Here is a 16,393-nt window from a genome sequence, read left to right as displayed (position 1 = left end):
GTCTGGGTGTGGTGGCTCACACCTATAATCCCAGTACTTTGGGAGGCTGAGGCAGGCAGACACCTGAGATCAGGAGTTCGAGACCAGCCTGGCCAGCATAGTGAAACTCCATCTCTACTAAAAATATAAAAATTAGCTGGGCGTGGTGGTGCTCGCATGTATTCCCAGTTACTCGGGAGGCCGAGTCAGGAAAATTGCTTGAACCTGGGAGGCAGAGGTTGCGGTGAGCTGAGATTGTGCCATTGCACTCCAGCCTGGGCCACAAGAATGAAATTCCATTAAAAAAAAAAAAAGATTTAAGTACATGGCAGGGAATTCAAGGGGTTTCACCGGAGGACAGAATTATTGGACGTTGAATATATGCATGACAGCATGCACAATGTAGTTATATAGTAGTCAGTCTCTGCCAGAAGTAGTTTTAATAATGCATTGGAGATTACACATCAGTTACTTTTCAAAGGCCTATTTTTTCAGAAAAGAGAACCTGCGCAGAAAACATCCAAAATCAGGATGGCTATTGCTTTAGCTAAGATTAATCGAGCAACATTAATTCATGGATTAAACAGCATATCCAGATCCTCCAAATCCGTGGCCAAACTTCTGCATCCTCAGCTTGCATGCAGACTTTTAGAGCTAAGGGACATATCTGGTCGTCTGCTGAGGGAAGTTAATGCGCCGAGGCAACCCCTATATAACATGCAGGTAAGGGAATACTGCATATGCACAAGGACCCCTTTTTAAGAAACTTTTAAATTTGCAAAACTTGAAAAATAAAATGTGGTGAACTTGATTGTCCTATGTGTAAAACAGATATACTTGGATAAGAGAAATGAATGGTTGGGGCTTTTTAAAATATAATGCAATGTGGACTTTTTTCTACCTTATTGTTTAATTGAACTATATGAAACTGTCCATTTCAAATGGTGCAACTTAAATATATGCATGTAAATTACCATTTATGTTAAATCTAACAGAAATCTTACAACTAGCCTTAAAAATTATTGTGTTTTGTTCCTTTTTCCTCATAACTTTGTTATGTTTCCAAGGCAACCTTTGTTTGACATAATATATTGAGTATATTTACCTATAAATTCAAATTATGTTTTCTACATTCTTATTGAGACTCTGTTATATTTTGTCGAGGACAACAACTCTTAAAACTTTTTTGGAATCAATTTCTTGCTTTCTAAACTTCACAGCACAGAACTCAGAGTTTTTCAATTTGGGCATTATACAAAGCATCCTAAATGTCACTACAAAAGATTCAGAATTTTGCAATTCTGGCATCTAAACTGCAGGACAAATTAATTTGAACTCTTTGTTGAAGGAGAAGAAAATGAGGCTCCAATGGAGTTAAACCAAAAAAGAAGATGTGTTAGCTCCCTTAAGCAACCCAGAGCTGTTAAGATTCCCGACATGACTGGATACAGGTATTCAAACGATACCTTCCGGATCCTTTCTTGCTTTTGCTCAGTGTCTTGGTTCTGCTTTCTGTCTTGACTCCATTATTAGGCTGACTTTCCCCTCATAGTTGCAAGATAATTTGCAGCTGTTCCTTGGCTATATTCTTCCAGGTTCAATTCCAGCAGAAAAAAAAGAGAGAGAAAACCCCTGACCCCAATGGCAAAGTCTACAGGTTCATTCCAAGAGCATGGCTTGTGTTCTCAGTGCTTACCTCTAAACCAAGGACATGAGATGCATCCATTGGCCTAGAACTTGATTACCTGCTTATCCCTAGAGCTGGGGTTGGAGCTCTGTCACCACACGACCTGAGAGTGGTGTGGAATGGGGGAATCCTCAAACGAAAATCTGGGTTGCTTCAAGAAGGTAAAAAATGGATCCTGGATAGCTGAAATCAACGAATACCCTTTATGTTGGAGTCTCTCTTTAATGAAAGATTTTGACATTTCTAGAAAGCCATCATATATTTTAGCTACAAATTGCCTGAAAGCAGCATTTATAAAAGGCTCTTTTATAATTTCTGATGTCTGAGAAAGTAAAAAATGGTTTGTGTTTGCCAACCACTGGATTCTTTATGAACTACAAACCTTAATCCTGTATCTTTAGATCACTGAAAATAAACATAGCTGTGGCTCATGCCTGTAATCCCAGCACTTTGGGAGGCTGAGGCGGGCAGATCCTTTGAGCTCAGGAGTTTGAGACCAGCCTGGCCAACATGGCGAAACCCTGTCTCTACTAAAAATACAACATTAGCTAGCATGGTGGTGTGCCTGTAATCCCAGCTACTCAGGAGGCTGAGGCAGGAGAATCACTTGAACTGGGAGGCAGAGGTTGTAGTGAGTCAAGATTGCACCACTGCACTTCAGCCTGGGCAACAGAGCAAGACTCTGTCTAAAAAAAAAAAAAAAAAAAGGAAGAAAGAAAGAAAAAGAAAAAAAGGAAAAGAAAAGAAAAAGCAAAAAAGAAACAAAGGTAAACCATATTATCTTAAATCCCCACTGAAATATCTTTCTAAACCAAATGTTTTGACTTTATGTTTCTTTCCTTGCATTGTCAAACCTATAGTTTTTTATAGAGGGTTGGTAGAAGAAATGTCTTTTGAAGAATATTTCTGTATTTAATATGAAATATGTTTAAAGACACAGGCCATTATGCTATTCACGGTCTTCCTTTTTGCTTCTCTGCTAAGTCAGAACTGTGAAGGATCTGAGATCTTACACTGTCCACAAACTAACAAATTAGCCTGCCACAATTGTACACACACATATGCACATGCGCACACACACACACACACACACACACACACACACACAAAACGAGCCTTGGGTCACGAACACATGGTTTATTATTCACAGCAAAAGCGTCAGCCAGAGCAGTATCTTGTGCTGGTTCCCTAAGCTTAAATTCCTTAGGGCAATGTGATGTGGGCCAAATGTTGCCTGTGCACACAGTATGTTGCATCACAGGAGAGAGGAACCTTGAAATCAGGAGACCCTGGGGACTTTTTATAGGGACACTGGCACATCTCCCTAGCCTCCTCTCCAAAAAGATATGCAGATGGAGAGACAGAGAGAGGGAGAAAGAGAGAGAGATTAATTATTCATTACCCTGGAATATAAGTACATGTTTCAGGGAAAAAGGAGACGGCTTTATTTTTAGTGGCCTATGACATGTTCAGGGAGATACATGTCTCTCTAGAGGGATATACTTTTTTCTACTTTGCAAGGCTGTTTACTATTCAAACATGTCCTTTGCTCAGAAGGGCCAATCTGCACAGGAATGAGAGAAATCCAGGGAGACTTATCTCCCAACATTCATGAAAATTCAGTGGCAAGAAAAAAAATCTGTCTTTCCAGTTGAATTTGTGTGTTTTTATCCAGTAATGAGAACTAAGAGATATAATCTGTTTGCCTTTTTACTTTGACTGATAATGAGTTTCTGAGGTAAATTTAGAGATCAAGTGTGATAACTAATTCCAGGAACCTAAGAAAAACAGGCTTAGGGACTAAGTGACTTGTGCAAGGTCAAGATGTTAACTGTGACTATCTTTGCTGACATTAATTTAAAATCCATGACTATGAAATCTCTTCTTTGCCCTTATTCTCTTATGTGATCTATATTGCATCTCACTTATAATTTTCTTATGTTATAATTTTAACTGAAAACTTGAAAAGAAAAGAACTTCAGAGTTTTGTTTCTAAAAAATAAAAGGTGATCCACCACCTCGGCCTCCCAAAGTGCTGGGAGGCCTCTTTTGGCCTTGGTGGTGAAACTGTCCCTCTAGAGAAATTGTGCTTGTTGCTTCAGGGATACCAGCAACCTGAGACCAATCTTTATGTTTTTTTCAGCTTAGGATTCCCTGCATCACACTGATAGGGTAAATTCAGATCCCTTTATAAGGGGAAAGCTTGGAATTTTAATCTCTCATGGGAGTCCCACATGGAGACCAGCTTCCTTACTTTCTTACTGTACTGGTGGATGCAAGTGTTTGAGTCCCAATTTCACTGAAATTGCAGTTCTGCAAAGGCTTGATCCCCACCTCACATCTATCCAAGTCTCATATCCAGTATCTGTATTAATTACTCAACCACCCAACCATTACTTTAGGGTCCAGTAACATCTCCAGAGTTCCTGGGATATAAGCTCACACACTTGCTGCTCTGGTTTTTTGTTCCGTTTTTGTTACTGGCATTGGGGATGGGGGAAAGGTCCCTTTCCTTTTTGTAAGCTCAATTTTGTATTACATCTTTTGAAAGTCATTTTTATAGCATTTCTAGGTGGTTTTTTTTTTTTACTTTTGTTATTATACTTTAAGTTTTAGGGTACATGTACCCTAAAACATTTCTAGGTGTTTTTGTGTGAGATGCTCCACATTAGCTCAGTCTGCCATGTGTATGGAACCAGATGTTTTTCAGCTTTACTTCTTAATATCTTCCAAGTTTTAAGATGATTAAATTTTTTGGAAGTGAAATATAGTTCTACATTTTTATTTAGTCAACAAATAGCGGCCAGGTGCGGTGGCTCATGCCTGTAATCCCAGCACTTTGGGAGGCCGAGGTGGTGGATCACCTGAGGTCAGGAGTTCAAGACCAGCCTGGCTAACATGGTGAAACCCTGTCTCTACTAAAACTACAAACATTAGCTGGGCATGGTGGCAGGTACCTGTAATCCCAGCTACTCAGGAGGCTGAGGCAGGAGAATTGCTTGAACCCTGGAGGCGAGGTTGCAGTGAGCCAAGATCGTGCCACTGCACTCCAGTCTGGGCAACAAGAGCAAAACTCCATCTCAGAAACAACAACAACAAAAGTTATTGAAAACCTGATATGCAAAATCACTAGATTAGGTACCAGGGACTCAGAGATGTCTCACCCTTGCCCTACGGACTGTGGGGCTCACAGACAAATAAGCAAACAGTGTCAGTAGGATGTAGCAAGTGGATGATCAAAGTATGCAAAGTGCACTACAGAAGCATCAAGAAGAGACATAGCATTCCAAAGGGTGGTCCATATAGACATTCTAGAGATAGGATCTGAATCTGAGTCTTGAAGGAGGAGGAATTAGCCAGATGAGAAGTAGGAGAATCATTCCAAGAAAAGAACAGTATATACGAAAACACTGAGGTGGGAAAGAACATGACTTACTTGGAGAACGTAAGTAGTTCCATACGGCTGGAGTGAGACCAGTAAGAACAGTCCCAGGTCAGAGGTTCCAGGGTCCTTGGAGGCTGGGGGTTAGGAAGAAGCTTTACGTGGGGAGTATACAGTAGCTAGCGTTGATAATCAGAATTGCCAGTGAGGGAAATCTAAGTTGTAGTAAACAACGTTTCTCAAATCTCAAAGGCTCAGTGAGGACAGAAGCAGAACTGACTATGAGGACAATGGCCGGGAGAGTCAAAGGTACAACCGGAATGTATGAGATGTGGCAGAGGTCAATGGATTGGTCTGTAAATGGAGTGTATCCATGGCACCACAGTGTGCTGAGAGGAAAGTGCAGTAGTATGAGAAGCCACATCAGACAGAGTTCAGCTTATCCAGAGTGGATTCCAGCATGAATTCTTTTAAGAATTGTCAAACTGCCTGTCTCAGATGGAGCTTTGTGTGGGGAAGTAAAAGGGGTGAAAGCTGGAAGGACTATTCAAGGGGATATGCTTTGTGGTTGCATGAAAGATATCACTCTAGGAAAACTTAGCTGTAAGAAGGTAAGTGGCCTGGTTAACTTATCTGAAGGTATCTTTCAAGTATCTTCTGGATGTGTTCTGTCTGGTCACTGTTTTGTGGATGACAAATGATGAAAAAATGCATTTGTAGCTGGAACACCTTAAATAGCTCTACCAGAACTCTCTGTTATATGGCTGAGAATACCAGTGAGGCAGGTGACTTCTTTTGGAAACAAAGAAATAGAGGAACATTTTCATTAGGACACAAACAATAACTAGAATAGTGTTTCAGCTCTTCGACTTGGGGAGTTCTGAGATGCAGCATCCAGTAATGGTCTCCTCAAAGTGAAGAATGGACACTGGCTCAGGAGCTCCCTCTGCCATCCACCTGGGCCTTTCTGCTTGGATGTTCAGCTCTAGAGCATGCTTAATATGTCATAGCATATTGAAATGTTGTGCCAAATAGAAGCCTCCCAAAGACCCAACTGGCAGGAATGGCCTAAAGCGATTCTAATGGCCTGAAACATGTGCACAGATGATTGGGGTCAAGCCTTTCCAGCTTGCCACCTTGTTAGAAGAGGGTTCTTTTGCACTTGGCTCTATGGATGCTGAGTAAAATTATTCCTCAAACCCCTCCAGGTTCTGCAGAAATGAGACTGCAGTGATAGGATTGTGGCTAGTTCTATAAAAAGCCTCAGGAATGGAAAACTCTTAGTAGAGAATTTCCTGGTAGTTTTCAACATCTCCAGTGCCAGTAATTACAGAATGGTGCATCTGCTTAGCCTTGTGAGTTGCCTGCCTGAGTGGAGTCCGCCGCCGCTCTAGGCTGCAGTGACCTAGATAATCGCCTTGAATGCTGACTTCAGCCAAGACACGTCAGCTCCCAGACATCGTTGTTGATTCTGGCAGGCCAATGCAGAGCCACAGGACCAAGAGCTCTTCCTGTGATAGACTCATCCCTATAATGGCATTAGAGTTGACTGTTTCTACTTTGTATACACACTGCAGCATGGTATAGGATAAGATAGGGACTAAAGTGAAGAAAATCCTCAGCGTTTACAAGCCTGGGCTGTAGGTGGATCCCAGTGAACTTGTGTTCTTTTTTCAGGATAAGGATCAGAAACTTACCTATGTAAAGTTTCTTCCTTACCCTACCCTCTAAGTTAGACTCCAATTTGGGGTTTAAACTATAAACCTCATAAATATCAGGAAGTTCTGTAGGTCCTACATGGGACTGCCATGAGGCTAACTTGGCTGGTATAATCTAGACCCGGGGAAAGAGGGTATTTTCTAGATAGTAGAACTCCTGGGCTCTTGAAGACATACAGTACTCCTCCACGTTGGCAAAGGGATTAGGACATTTGAGCCTTTACAGGACCACTGGATTAAAAGCTTGTTTAAGAACAATGTTCTACAGAATGTTAACACTGGGGTTAATAAAGTCAGGTAGCTTTCTTTAAAGTCAGGAGTCTTTCCTGTATTCAAAGGTGTTGTGAGTTGCTAAGCAAAGACACATTCGTGCAGCTTTTCCAAACTTAACAGGAATACTTTTTTTCCTGGACCTCTCTATAAGTAGCAGTCAGTGTTTCCTGCAACATTTGTCTGAGTTAGAATTTCCCCTATGACTCCCCTTGTAACTCTCATCAGGGTGGTTTTGGACAATGTAAACTACACGGGGCCTGGTAATTCTCCAACCTTCAGGTCATGTATAAGTGAATCTTTACTGCTCACTGTTGGGTTTTTTGTGTGATTTATCTTAATAGTGAAAATAAGATGAACACACGTACTTCTTTTATGAGATAAGGCAGTCAAAATTATGTGGAAAAAGTTGAATTAAAGGTTCAAAATGTTTTTACTGCTCAAATATCCATGTATTTTACGTGCTTTACATGATCAAATTTAAAAAGAAATATATGGACATAACATTGATACCAAGATATTTTTTAACTCAAATATGCACATAAAGTGAAATTAATATAACAAGGTTGAGATAAAAATTTTGAAATAGGCCAAGATCATCTAAAGACTGCCACTTACTAAATTTCTCCTGTTTTTTATCTTAGCTTTTACCATACACTATTTCTGCTCAAAGCAAGATAAAAATGAAACAGCATGGTTTATAATACGAAAAACATGTTTTTTAAGTGAATCATAAAGTTGAAAAATGGCTACTTGCCAGAAGCCACATATATTTTGGAGGAAATATATTTTCTTGTTACAGGAATAAAAAGTAATTATTAAAAGCATTAAAATAATTAAATATGACCCTTAAACAGTATAAAGATTAATTATTCAGAAGCATAACATATATCAAGTACATAATTTATTTTGAAACTAATCAGCTTTAATTACTTTTAGGTGAAGGACAAAACCTGAGAAAGAAAGATGTGATAAAACAGAAAAAGTAATTTCTCATGTAGACACCTGTATTAGTCCATTCTTGCACTTCTATAAAGAAATACCTGAGTCTGGTTAATTTATAAAGAAAAGAGGTTTAATTGGCTCATGGTTCTGTAGGCTGTACAGGAAGCATGGCAGCATCAGCTTCTGGGGAGGCCTCAGGGAACTTACAATCAAGGTGGAAGGCAAAGGGGAAACCAGCACTTCACATGGCTGGAACAGGAGGAAGAGAGAGAGGTGGGAGAGGCCATACACTTTTATACAACCAGATCTCATGAGAACTCACTATCCTGATGACAGTACCAAGGGGAGATGGTGTTAAACCATGAGAAACCGCCCCCATGATCCAATGACCTCCCACTAGGCCCCACCTCCAGTATTTGGTATTACATCTCAACATGAGATTTGGTGGGGACACAGATCCAACCCATACAACACAACTTTTATTTTTATTGTATATGGCCTACCAATGATTGAACATGGACCTCCCACTATGAAATCATATATTCACAAGCTCAAGAACCTTTTCACTCTGCTAGGAGGTATATCTGCTTTTCTTCCTCCTAGAGAGTCTGCTCTCTACTTGTGTATTTGTCTCCATGTAGCCTAAAAGTGGGATTCAAAGGCATGCTATCAATTTGATTCTTTCTAGAGAGAAAAAGCAGCAGCTGCTTCATTTCCTGGAAACTCTTTCGAGAAGCCAGGAATTCTGGGAAATGCTGCAGGTGACCTATGGAGGGAGTGGGCAGAAACTTTCCCTACCTATCCCTACATCTAGGAGTTAGTACGGCCCGAAGAGAAAGGAAGAAGAAAGAAAACAGCCTTTCCCCAACCCCCAGCACCCCACCCCCCACTCTTAGCTACTAGGCTAGATCCTGTTCTTGGTTTCCTTGTTCTGTAAGTCACTTAAGAGGGAAGAAGGAAATTGCAGTGGGCAATTTTGTTCTGCATTCAGTAATGGCAGCACTAAGCAAACACTGAGCATACTAGAACAGGATGTACACATATTTTAATAATTTCATTTACAAAATACCATATGTACTTTCAACCTAACATAGAAAATATAGAAAACAAGAAAGAATTTAATTTCTCTGAACCTGTGTTCTCTCTTTTTTTTTTTTTGTATTTTTAGTAGAGACGGGGTTTCACCGTGGTCTCGATCTCCTGACCTCGTGATCCGCCCGCCTCGGCCTCCCAAAGTGCTGGGATTACAAGCGTGAGCCACCGCGCCTGGCCTGAACCTGTGTTCTTATTTCATAGGTTAGAGGATAAAATGAGACAATGCAAGGAAAGCCAGTAGAATAGAACCTAGCATGTAATGAGTGTTCTACAAATGTTAACTATACAAAGCCACATAACTCAATCATAACAGTAATTGAAATTTTGGTGCATTTCTGTCCAAACTTCTTCTATGCAATGTTAATTGTGTTTATTTTCATCATAAAAACATGGGACGTAGAATTTTTAAGCTTTATACTGAAGTATACAGAATCGTGCACAAATTAAGTGTATAGCTCCATAAATTTTCATAGATTGAACACATCTTGGTTAGCAGCACTCAAGAAATCTCATGCTGCCTTACAGTCACTAATTCTCACCCTTGCTAGGATAATTGTTTCCTTTTCTTCCAACAGCGTAGTTTGGCTTGTTTTTGTATGTTATATAAATGGAATCAATCATACTTGTTATGCTTACTATTTTGAACCTTGATCTTTCTCTATTATTACTATTATTAATATTCCCTCTCTAATAAGGGACTATTAATGTCCCTTAATACTACCCATGCACAGACATTTTACTAAAAATTTTACAAACATTTTCTTATTTATCTTTACAGCAAATCTATGAGATAAACATTAGCTATTATTCTCAATTTGGAGATGAGGGAAAAAAGCTTAGAGGAAAGAATTAATAGGCCGGGCGCAGTGGCTCACGCTTGTAATCCCAGCACTTTGGGAGGCCGAGGCGGGCGGATCACGAGGTCAGGAGATCGAGACCACAGTGAAACCCCATCTCTACTAAAAATACAAAAAATTAGCCGGGCGTGGTGGCGGGCGCCTGTAGTCCCAGCTACTCAGAGAGGCTGAGGCAGGAGAATGGCGTGAACCCAGGAGGCGGAGCTTGCAGTGAGCCGAGATCGCGCCACTGCACTCCAGCCTGGGCGACAGAGCAAGACTCCATCTCGAAAAAAAAAAAAAAAAAAAAAAAACAAAGAATTAATTTGTCCAAGATTTCATTACTCAAGAACTCTGGGGCTAGAGATTAACTACATCTATTTACTCCAGAGTCCATCGCTGTAATGCAGTCCTTTACCACTCTTCGTGAGCAGTAGTGTATCCCATGGCAGCATAGCTTAACGATCAGGTTAACAACTTGGGCCCTGGAGTACAATTTCCAGTTTAAATCTCACTTTGCTACTTACCAATTATATTACCAGGGGCAGGTTGCCTACTTTTCTTTTTTCTGCTTTCCAGTTGTGGAATGAGGATAATAATAATACCAACTTCATAGGATTGTTTTAAGAATTAAATGTGAATACTTATAAAGTACATTGAACAGGACCTGGTAGACAGTGCCATATAAGTGTTCGTTCAACAAAAAGTTATCACATGTTCTTCAGAAGTACCTTTTATTTATTTATTTTGAGATGGAGTTTTGCTCTTGTTGCCCAGGCTGGAGTGTAATGGCATGATTTCAGCTCACTGCAACCTCTGCCTCCCAGATTCAAGCAATTCTCCTGCCTCAGCCTCCCAAGTACCTGGGATTACAGGCATGTGCCACCACGCCTGGCTAATTTTTGTATTTTTAGTAGAGATGGGGTTTCACCATGTTGGTCAGGCTGGTCTCAAACTCCTGACCTCAGGTGAAGCACCTGCCTCAGTCTCCCAAAGGGCTGGGATTACAGGTGTGAGCCACTGTGCCCGGCCCAGAGGTACCTTTTAAAAGGCTGCATACTATTCACAATAGCCTAGATATAGAATCAACCTACATGTCCAACCACAGGTGAATGGATAAAGAAAATGTGGTTTGTATACACAATTGAATACCATTTAACCATCAAAAAGAATTCTGTCATTTGTGATGGCAAGGATGAATCTGGAGATCACGTTAAATGAAATAAGCCAGGCACAGAAAGACAAATACCACATGATCTCACCCACACGTAAAATTTTAACAACAACAACAAAAAGTTGATACATAGAAGCAGAGAGGAGAACGGTGGTTACCAGAGACTAGGTAGGGAAAGAGGAAAAGGGAAGGATGGTGAGAGGTTGTTAAATGGGTACAAAATTACAATTAGACAGGAAGAATAAATTCTGGTGTTCTACTGCACAGTAGGGTGACTACAGTTAACAGTAAAATATTATGTATTACAAAATAGCTAGAAGAGAGGATCTTTTAATGTTCTTACCACAAAGAAATGATAAATGCACAATGTGATACAGATGCTAACTACCCTGATTGGATCATTAAATAACATAGACTTCTATGGAAACATCAAATTATACTCCTTAAATATGTACCATTACAATGTGTCAATTAAAAATACATAAAAGGTTTGAAAAAATAAAAAGATTGCATAATATACCACTGAGTGGATATAACATAATTTTCCTAACTATTCTGGAATCATTGTTTTAGTTTTTTCAATGTTATAGCTCTTTAATGAACGTTGTCTAATGAACATTATGTGCATGTTTTTACCATGCATTTATATGATTTTATCAGTTACAGCCTGTACCTTTTGGAAGTTCATCGAAGCCATTAAGTTGCTTGGCTCTTACTTCAGAGGAGCCTGGCTAACTGTCACTTCACTGCTGAATGGAAAGGGAATGTTTTTCCTAAAGTCCTCATTTCATACCTTGCTCAAGGCAACAGAGGTGGCCCATGAGACAGTATAACTGAGTATGTTAAAATGTTATGTTTCAGGCTGGTACACCTACTGCCAGAAACTAGAAACACAGGAGAGGCAACTTCATCATTGGTGTTAACCTTCTCTGTGTTTCATGAGAGCCTGTTGCATATGAGCACAGAACATTTTCTGAAGCTTAATGATCATCTAAGGTTAATGCTGGCCTTCAGCAGTCTCATGATTAACATTTCCAAGCAGGTCATTAATCTCTAGGAAAAGCTTATTATTTTGATTGCTGTTTACTTAATTGAGGTTGTGAATAATTAGTAAAGAATGATTACATGAATTTGAACAAAGGAAAGACTGTTTTTCTAATATGCACAGCAGCACCTCCTAGTGTGCACAGTTGGCAATTGGGAAAAATTAGTCATTTAGATCGCAGAAATGCAAGATTTTTATAGATTTGTCACAGGTTTTGATTAGCACAAGAAAGTGTCTTCTTGTTAAAAAAGGAAAAATAAACAATTTTCACAATACGAAAAAGCCTGGATAGCTCTAAAGTAGAAGACTTTCTTTAGAAAAAAATAAATTCTCATTTTATAGTAACATTGTACAATATGACATTGAAACATTGAAAATGTTTGTTTATTAAGAAAATCTTTTCTGTTTTTGCAGGTCAGAAAGGGTTCTTTGTTTGAAATCATCTCCTTTCCAGCAAAGACTGCTTTAACTAGCATAATATATGCTTCATATGCAGCACTCATTTATTTGGTAAGTTAAGAAAATTATTAGAATCTAGAAATAAATCTACTTATGTAATGTTAATAACACTGTGCAATAGTATACTGTACAATATTTAATGTTACCATTCACAAACAGTCTCGTTACACAAAATAATTTTATATTAAAAAGTTCCCTTTCTGATGAGCCAGGTCAATCCACCAAAACCCAGTTTGCTTAAATAACTAAAATTTTATTTTTATAAAGTTTATTATTACCACTTGAATATTTTTGATCAAGAATTTTTAGTTTTACTGTTATTTAGCTACAGCTGTTTTGTTTCAGCCATTGTACCATGGTTGGCTAAAGTTCAGTATTCTAACATTTGGGGTCTCTCACTTTGGGGAACACAGGTATTAGTATATTTTGGATTACAAGTGCTATGCATGAGAAAAATATAAAAGATTTTTTAATGATAAGGGTTTTATTTTCTATTAATAGCCACTTAAAAAAACTGTAACACACAAAAAGGAAAGTGTACAGCTTAATGAATTATCACAAAATCTATTAATCTCTATACTACCCACGTCAAGAAACAAAACATCACCATAATTCCAGAAGCCTCTTTCTTGCCCCTCACAATCACTACCCTTTCCTATACAGGATGTCACTATTTTGACTTGTACTACTACTGATAGTTTGACTGCTTGAATTCTATATAAATAAAGTCATATATTACGTTCTTTTGTGTTTGTCTTTTGCCCAACACTGTTTTAAGATCATTCACTGCCTGTAGCAGTAGTTTGTTCATTTTCACTGCTGTGTAGTATTCAACTGATTGACTGTATCAACGTTTATTTATCCATTCTACTGCTGATGGACATTTGGATTATTTCCAGTTTTGGCTACTATGAATAAGGTTGCTATAAATATTCCTGTACGTATCTTTTGGTGAAACTGCTAGGCCATAAGGTATGCATGTGCTGATACCTAGTAGATATTGCCAAAGAGTTTTCTAAAATGGTTTTTTAACAATTAACACAAATCTCAGATTTTTTAAGTCCAAGTTGCTCCACATCATTACTGACAGTATTGTCAATCTTTTCCATTTTAGCCATTTTTGTGGGCATGTAGTATAATCACATTGTGGTTTTAATTTGCATCTCCTTGACTATTAATGAGATTGAGTACCTCTGCATATATTAGTTGGACATTTGGATATCCTCTTTGTTAATTTCTGTTAAATTCTCTTCTTGCTTTTCTATTGAGAGATGTCTTTCTTAAAACAATTTTTGATTTTTACTTTAAAAAACATATTCTAGGAGCCTGTCCTTTTTTGATTATATATGGACAAATTTCTTCTGTTAATCTGTGACTTGCCTTTTCATTCTTTTAATAATGTCTTTTAAAGAAGAAATTCTTAGCCAGGCATGGTGGTGTGTGCCTATAATCCCTGATACTCATGAGGCTGATGGGGGAGGCTGAAGCAGGAGGATATCTTGAGCCCAGGAGTTTGAGACCAGCTTGGGCAAAATAGTGAGATCCAGTCAAAATAAATAAAAGCATATCATAATTTTAATGTCATCCAATTTATTAATCTTTTCCTTTATGTTACGTGCTTTCTGTGTCAAACAGAATCTTGACTTACACCTAAGGTCATGAAAATATTCTCCTCTGTTATATTCTAGAAGCTTTATTAGTTTAACTTTCACCTTTAGATTTATAATCCATCTTGAACTAATACGAGGTAAGAGTCAAGTTTTTCCCCATGAGTATCCAATTAATCTATTTTTTCTTAAAAAAAGCCCCTTTTCTATTGTCCTAGAATACTTTTTTGCATAAATCAAGTGTCCTTTATACATAGGTCTGTTTATAGATTCTCCGTTCTATTCAGTTGGTCTATTTGTCTATTCTTGCACCAATTAAGCACTGTATTAATTACAGGAGCTTTATATCTTAATAACTGGGAGAATAAGTCCTCTTTCCAGTTCATGAATATAATATATCCTTCTATTTAGTTTGGTCTTCTTTACTTTCTTTTAATCATTTTTATGGTTTTTTTGTTAGCATTCTTACACATTTTTGTTAATATTTTATATCAATATCAAAACGTACAAGAAGTCCCAATTAAGAGCGAAGCAGGTGTGTGTGTGTGTGTGTGTGTGTGTGTGTGTGTGTGCGTGTATAAGTTGACTAGATAGTTCTAAAATATATAGGGAAGTGCATAGGGTCAAGACTAGCTAAATATCCTTGAAAAAAGGTAGAACTTACTTTTAAACATATTAATTCAGTTTTTTAAAAACTAAATTTATCAACTATTTTGCCATTGTTTTAAATTTTCAAGAAGTGCTCAATATCTTAAATGTGAATCTTATACAAAATTGGCATTCAACTAAGCTAGGATGCAAATACATTGCACAAAATGAATAGGATGACATGTCTATGGGGAAATAAAAACTAGACTAACACAAAAATTAGATTTCAATTTCTCAAAGGCTGTTGAAATCATCTCACACAATTTATCATGCCATGAACTTTATAAGCAGGTAATAGAAAAAAATTTTTGGTGATCTGATAATTGGTCATATATGTATCTAAGGCCTGGGAGAGGTCAGGTTATAATTTTGGTTTTGAAAACAATATATATGTTAGATGCTAATGTCCTATGAGTGGAACCATATCAAAAGAAAAGACAGGTAAGTCAACAGAAATATGAAGAACAGCAATATTTAAGTGAGCTAAAAAAGAATCCATTTGGGAGACAAGCAGCAACAATCAGAAAGGCAGAAAGAAAATCAGGAGAAATAGTGCCAAGGAAATAGAGACTCAGGATGTTGTGACAGTTAAGTGTCAAATACAAGCAGAAAAAGTCAAGTAAAATGAAGATTTGAAGTGTCCATTAGATATAGTAGTAAAGATGTCGAGGTTAACCATCTCAAAAATGACTTCAGTGGCATAACTGGATAAGGAAGACAGAAATAAGCAGGGTTCAGAGTGAACAGAAGGTAATAACATGGAAACAGACTCTGGTTTGACTAAGAAGACAATGTGTAGCAGTCAATAGAGAAGCAGATTCCCAGAGATTTTCAATTTTTAAATATTAGGATGAAAGATACTCAAGCATGTTATAGATTGCAGGGGAAGATCCAGTCAAGAGTAAAGAGGCTGAAGAGACAAGGAATAATGGATAGAGAAGATGGTAGGATGTAGGTTAAACACAAAGATAGAAGGATATATACCTTGATCAAGACCGTTCATTTCTGAGACTGGGAAAAAGGTGGTTAGAATGTGCACAGATATAATTTTTTGTTGGTGAGGGAAGAGAGAACGTTTCAAATAGAACTTTCCAACCTTTTTCGCAACATGAATTCATAGAGAATGATTGTATTTTGGATAAATGGATGAGGCTGTTTATAGCTAAAGGTCATGACTTCAAAGGTTTCTAGTGCTGGGTCTGGATACATAAGAGTGCAAGTAACAAAGCATATCTGTATGACAGTACCTTAATCGATAAAGATATTTAAATATCTTAATTAGAAGTTGGGAGTTAGGCAGTTCCCAGGTTTGTACAGTTATGTCTGAAATGTTATCAAAGCTCAGGTCTGAATGTCTGTGCTTACCCCAAATTCTTACATTAAAATCTAACCCCAAGGTGGTGGTATTAGCAAGTGGGGCCTTTGGGAGGTGATTAGGTAATGAGAGCAGAGTCCTCATGAATGGGATTAGTGCCCTTAGAAATGAGGCCTGAGATAGCTGCCTTGTTCCTTCCACCATATGAGGACATAGATAGAAGGTACCATCTA

The 16,393-nt window shown here is 38.1% G+C and overlaps 1 protein-coding gene across 2 annotated transcripts in view; it reads left to right on the top strand.

The window, feature by feature from the left end:
• Positions 1 to 16,393, top strand: part of SPATA9 (spermatogenesis associated 9) — a 31,337-nt gene that overhangs the window by 6,911 nt on the left and 8,033 nt on the right. For both annotated transcript variants that reach the window (XR_001115307.2, XM_003261625.3), the window contains exons 3-4: positions 475 to 702; positions 12,546 to 12,641. Coding sequence is in view for 1 of the 2 variants with exons in the window: in XM_003261625.3 (XP_003261673.1) it covers positions 475 to 702; positions 12,546 to 12,641 (324 nt within the window). In the remaining variant the exon portion in view is untranslated. The remainder of the gene's footprint in view (positions 1 to 474; positions 703 to 12,545; positions 12,642 to 16,393) is intronic.

Source organism: Nomascus leucogenys, chromosome 2 (assembly GCF_006542625.1).
Source record: "Nomascus leucogenys isolate Asia chromosome 2, Asia_NLE_v1, whole genome shotgun sequence".
NCBI lineage: Eukaryota > Metazoa > Chordata > Mammalia > Primates > Hylobatidae > Nomascus > Nomascus leucogenys.
The sequence above is the reverse complement of the archived record's forward strand: the minus strand, read 5'-3'. Positions and strand labels throughout refer to the sequence as shown.